The sequence below is a fragment of the Erythrolamprus reginae genome, chromosome 3 (genome assembly GCF_031021105.1).
Source record: "Erythrolamprus reginae isolate rEryReg1 chromosome 3, rEryReg1.hap1, whole genome shotgun sequence".
NCBI classification, from domain to species: domain Eukaryota; kingdom Metazoa; phylum Chordata; class Lepidosauria; order Squamata; family Dipsadidae; genus Erythrolamprus; species Erythrolamprus reginae.
In genome coordinates, this window is record NC_091952.1 from 111,632,440 (window position 1) to 111,638,771 (window position 6,332).

Here is a 6,332-nt window from a genome sequence, read left to right on the forward strand (position 1 = left end):
CTGGCCAGTGCACACATTCACTCTGGAGCTGACACATAGAAAAGTCTCACTAACCTTCCCATAAGGCTCTGTGTGCCACCTGTGGAATGCATGTGATAGGTTCGCCATCAGGGACAGAGAGACTCTTGGAAGGGGAGGGGGCATAGCCAGTCAAAAATCAGCTGGCCAGCACACGCATGTGCCCTGGAGTTGATCTATGGCAATGGTTCCCATACCGGCTAATGTGGCTCCACATGCCACCTGAGGAATGTGTGTAACAGCTTTGCCATCACAGCTATATAACATGCTATTTATGTCTCCATAGTATAATTTTACCATTAAATCAAAGAAGTGGACTTATTATATAAATCAGCTGATGATAAGGAAGAAGTTGATGTCATGATGAAATGAATTGAAAATTCTTTTCCATGGCTCCAAATAATAAAAATGTCATAAACATATATCTAATAAAGGAAGTAAATGCTACAAAAGTATTGATAACTGATGGAAATTATAAGTCCTATTAGCAGTGTCTCAAATTTGGTGAACATTACTGAATTAAGTGATTGTCAGTATTTATAGATGAATGCCAAATCATATTTGTCTAATAAATAAAAATTTGGGAATGCAATTAACTGATACTATTAAAATGAGTTTTCATATTTTTATCTCTTTTTTAACGTGTTACATTTGCTTAAATATTTTCAAAAATATTGGCTTTGAGATACTTTTTCTTGTGGAAAGATGACAAAAGAGATGAAATTGGTAGGAAAAAATTGTTTTGATTATTATTGCTTGCATAATTCTACCACTGTCTGACTAAGCAATAGAACAAACATGCCTCGCTAATGTAATATATGAAAACCCATAGAAGAGAAAGATTTGTAGTTCAGAGTTAAAATGTGGGGTCCTTGGTACTCTCTGAGCTTTCTTGCTTTCTTGCAGATGTTTCATTAACAAATTAGTAGTGCACCAAAAACCGTACAAATGAAAACCTCTTTCATTTCATAGTTCATTGTTTTTATTTATTTATTTATTTATTTATCACATTTATTTATTACATTGATTGATTGATTGATTGATTGATTGATTGATTGATTGATTGATTGCATTTGTCTGCTGCCTAATGACAGTTCAGGAATTATATATCTAATTGCTGGTCACCATTCCATCAGAAAATGCTCAAATGAAGCTTTTAAAATAGCTTCAGAGAGGCAGGGGGGAAATCAGAAAGTCTTGTTGCCTCTTCAAAAAGCACTATTGGAACAACCACGATCTGGATGACTGAGATTATCCATAGACATCTTATTCTAATGGTTAAGGCACCAGACTAGAAAGCCAGATATCATTTTGGAAATTCAAATCTCAACAGGCTCAAGGTTGACTCAGCCTTCCATCGTGATTGTTAGGGGCAATATGCTGTAAAACCGCTTAGAGCTGTAAAGCACTATAAAGCGGTATGTGTCTAAGTGCTATTGCTACTTCTATTGCTATGTTAACACCCAGAAATCAGAGGGGCCAAGTTTGAAAATACTGCTCTTTACTCATGGTAATCATCTGGATTTGTTTTGTCCTACCTTTCTGCACATTTCTGTTTCTCAATTCCTTAATTCACACTGAGTTTCCAGCATGGCTTTCTATGTTGCCATTTTATGTTATGAATAGGATGTACATAATAAAAAATGGATGGGCTTTGATCACATAGCCAAAGCCTGTATTTTTATATAATCACATAGTCAATGCCTGTATCTTTACCCCCTGCATTATTGAATACAGTGGTACCTCATGATACGAACCCCTCGTGATACGAACTTTTCGAGATACGAACCCGGGGTTTAAGATTTCTTTGCCTCGTCTTAAAAACACTTTCCGTCTTACGAACCTGAGCCCGGGTTCGTGGGCTCTCTTACTGCGCGTGCGCTCTTACTGACAGAGGGATTCCCCTGCCTTGTGACTGCCCCGATGGGATTTTCCATTCCTTTCCCCACCCGCCGGGATTCCCCGCTGAAGCACCCGGTCCAGATGCCCCCCTTCCTCATCCATCTGCATGCGGGAGGTGAAGTGCTGGAGGGGGAGGTGTCAGGCCGGCCCTCCTGCCTCCCCCCCAGCCAAAAACCCAAAGCCTCGCTGCCGCAGTCGCCGCTGCAGGAGACTTAAGCCTCCCGATCCTCTCCGCCCCTCGGCCATGGCCAGCAGAACTGCCTCCCAAGTGCTCTTGCCTGGCGGGATGTGAAGTGCTGGAGGGTGTGTGTGTCAGGCCGGCCCTCCTGCCTCCCCCCCAGCCGAAAACCTAAAGCCTCGCTGCCACTGCCACCGCTGCAGGAGACTTAAGCCTCCTGATCCTCCCCGCCCCTCGCCCATGGCCGGCAGAACTGCCTCCCAAGTGCTCTTGCCTGGCGGGAGGTGAAGTGCTGGAGGGGGGGTGTCAGGCCGGCCCTCCTGCCTTCCCCCCAGCCAAAAACCCAAAGCCTCGCTGCCTCAGCCGCCGCTGCAGGAGACTTAAGTCTCCGGATCCTCCTCGCCCATGGCTGGCAGAACTGCCTCCCGAGTGCTCTTGCCTGGTGGGGGGTGAAGTGCTGGAGGGGGAGTGTAAGGCCGGCCCTCCTGCCTCCCCCCAAGCCAAAAACCCAAAGCCTCGCTGCCGCCGCCGCTGCAGGAGACTTAAGCCTCCCGATCCTCCTCGCCCCTTGCCCATGGCCGGCAGAACTGCCTCCCAAGTGCTCTTGCCTGGCGGGAGGTGAAGTGCTGGAGGGGGGGTGTCAGGCCGGCCCTCCTGCCTCCCCCCAAGCCAAAAACCCAAAGCCTCGCTGCCGCCGCCGCCGCTGCAGGAGACTTAAGCCTCCCGATCCTCCTCGCCCCTTGCCCATGGCCGGCAGAACTGCCTCCCAAGTGCTCTTGCCTGGCGGGAGGTGAAGTGCTGGAGGGGGGGTGTAAGGCCGGCCCTCCTGCCTCCCCCCAAGATTCCTCTTCTACAAGCTTCCAACTCCGGAATCCCCCCTTTAGAAAAAATTAAAAGCTAATTTCCTTATTTTGAATCTAAAATGAGCAGGATTTTTTTTTTTGACAGTTCCCCTTCTAATGAAAACAGCCAAGCTCAAGGCACTGGAGTTTCTGCTCATTCAACCCAGGCTAGCGAGGCTCCGGATTCCCAGGGCGTGCTGCCTTGCCTGCCGGTTGCCTATCCCAATGCTGTGCATTCTTAACAACTTCCTCCTTTCCTTACTGTGGATTCTAAGTGTTCTGGCATCTACCGCTTGGAATTGAATCCGTGTCCAATTTTTAAAAAACTGGAGATGATTAGGAGAAAGAGGTTAATTCAATCCAGCCCAGCCACCTGTCCCGAGTGCCGTAGGGACAAAGCGAATTGCTCACTCAAGCCAGCACCTGAGAAGCTGACTGGAGCAGTGAGCCGGGGAAGCGGGCAGTCAGCAGGAGGCAAACAAAGTGCCAGGGAAAGCAGGAGGCAGAGGCGTGTGGATTCCGACGAGAGATCATGGGAGCCTCCGCATCGAAAGCGGCCGCCAGGAGGGCTGGGTGCTGGCTAAGCCAAGCTTCCCAGCCGGCTGCTGTGGAGGTGAGGGGGGCGCAGCATCAGGAGCTTCTCCCCGAGCTTCTCCCCACCGATCGGGAGGGCAAGGACACCGTGGGGAGAAACTTCTGACACCCCCTTCGTCACCACAGCAGCTTCTGCTGGCTGGGAAGCTTGGCTTTGTATGAAGCTTGGTGGGGCCGGAGGGGCCTCCGGACCTGGAGAATTGACACTCCCCCAGCGCTTCGTCACAGAAAGCTTTCAAGAAGGGTGGGAGCGCCGCCGGTTGACAAACCGCAAGGCAGCTTCCCTCACGTGTCAATGCACTCACGAGGCTCCCTCCAGGCAGCCTGTGCTGTCTCTCCCCCCATCCACCCCCCCCAACAAGGATCCGAATGCCGGCAGCAATGAGGCAAAAGGGGTGAATTTTTGGGCTTGCACGCATTAATCGCTTTTCCATTGATTCCTATGGGAAACATTGTTTCATCTTACGAACTTTTCACCTTACGAACCTCCTCCTGCAACCAATTAAGTTCGTAAGATGAGGTATCACTGTAGTTAGAATTATTTGTTTGTATCACGCTTTTATTATTTTTGCAAATAACTCAAGGCAACAAACATATCCAACACACCTTTCCCCTCCCCGAGTATGCGGAGAGGGTGCGGCATACAAATCTAATAAATAATAATATTAATAAATAAATAATATTTCTCCAAAACAACTCTGAGGAATGGGTTGGTTCAGAGAGGATGACTGGCCTAATGTCAGCCATCCTCTCTTGGCGTTCTTGACTAGGGTAGGACTTGAACTCACGATCTCCCATTTTCTAACTCAGTATTTATTTATTTATTTATTTATTTATTTATTAGATTTGTATGCCGCCCCTCTCCGTAGACTCGTAGTACTTTAACCATTAGACCAAACTACCTTTCCTTTCTTCTCTCATTTCCCAATTGTTCATGTACCAACCTTAACATAAGTAATACTTACTAGATTAACTTAAAAGTTCACATTAATTCCTCATTAATTTTAATTACACTTGGTTATTTGAACTTTCAACTTACCCTCATTTCAAAACACAGTGGTACCTCTACTTATGAACATAATTTGTTCCGTGACCAGGTTCTTAAATAGAAAAATTTGTAAGAAGAAGCAATTTTTCCCATAGGAATCAATGTAAAAGCAAATAATGTGTGCGATTGGGGAAACCACAGGGAGGGTGCAGGCCCTGTTTCCTCCCAGGAGATTCCTAGAGAAGCCCCACGGAGGCTTCTCCCTGCCTTTTCTGATTACAATTTCGGAGGTTCACATTTGTAAGTGGAAAATGGTTGTTGAGAAGAGGCAAAAAAATCTTGAACACCCAGTTATCTAGAAGAGTTCATAAGTAGAGGCGTTTGAAGGTAGAGGTACTACTGTACTATATCTTTAATAAAGACACAGAATGATTAGTATTTGGAAGCTAAGGAAAAACAAGTAATTTATAGCAAGAATTGGCTAACTTAAATCATTTTAAATAATCTCCTCAAATGTTTCTTAAGTTACGAAAAAAATCTTATGCAGGTTAAATATCCATAATTAGATTCAACTTTATGGGATAGAACTAATCCTGTAGTAACAGATTGTTTGTATTTGAGAAATTTTTAGAGTCAAATCTTTGTCTGGCCGTGAAGTTCAAAAGGTGTTTCTTCCTGACATGTGCCCTCCAACTGAATTAAAAAATTGTAAAGAATTCTGTCCATTGAATTCTAGTAGTTAAAAAAATCTCCAATGACTAATCAGCTAACATGTAATTAAGCATTTCATTAAGCCTGCACAGAGTTCCACATGGAACAACAATTCTGCTAAGTTGGTGTCATAACAGCCATTCTCAGAAGAGGTTTTCTTCCTATGACAAAATGAGGAGCAATGCCTCTTCTAATGGCTTCTGTAACCCACTTTAAAAAAAAAGATTAAAAATAATGAATGATTTTCTTTTAAAATCTACTGCTTAATAAACTGAAAACAAATGCTTGCCCTACCAAACTATTAAATATGAATAAATATTGTGGACATATTTAAAATTAAAGTACTATAGTCAGAACATATCTGTACAATCTTTAAGAGATATTTCAATTGGAACTTCTTATGTATACTTGTCTTGATGGCTGGAAGGAATTTAATATACAGTTACAATGTCTTATCAATTTTATATTTATATAAGAAATGCATGCTAAAGATTTATGGCTATGTATTAAAATCCTAAAAGCGTACTAAAATCATACTGCCTACTACGAAAGATATAAATTAAAATTTACAATTCAGAAAACACTTTACCTCTTAATTATTTTAATACAGTGCTTCAATCTATTCAATACTTTCCTATGAAAATCAATATTTTACCGCACAAATTGTGTTCAGTGCCTCAACCTCACTTATTGAAAACCCGTGATAAGACATACCTTGTAATGTCAAAAGGAAAGCAGAATTTAGGTATACTCTGGAGGATTGCCTGTAAAAGCAAAAAAAAAAAAGTTATATGTATTTAACTATTATCTAAATATGCCTGTAATTTTTTTTCCCAGAAAAAAATCAAGCTATATTTGACAGGAAGAGGAAACTATGCTGCATGTTCCTGGATTAAAATAATTGATTATTAAAAGGGAATTAAGTTTGTGCTTTGGCAGATTGCAAAGACAATACCATAGAAACCCCAGGACGAAAAGGCCTGGCCTGAAGGGTATTAACACCCTTCACATCCCTGCTGGGATTCCCTTCAACAAGGCCATATGGATTTTACAAGAAGCACCGTACCATATGGGTAGGCCACGTCTGCTGCTACTTGTA

General features: G+C 43.5%; 1 protein-coding gene across 1 annotated transcript in view; it reads right to left on the minus strand.

Moving 5' to 3' along the window:
* DENND1B (DENN domain containing 1B) overlaps positions 1-6,332 on the minus strand; it is a 234,348-nt gene that overhangs the window by 149,989 nt on the left and 78,027 nt on the right. The window contains exon 4 of the mRNA XM_070746382.1: positions 5,948-5,997. Coding sequence (XP_070602483.1) covers positions 5,948-5,997 — 50 coding nt within the window. The remainder of the gene's footprint in view (positions 1-5,947; positions 5,998-6,332) is intronic.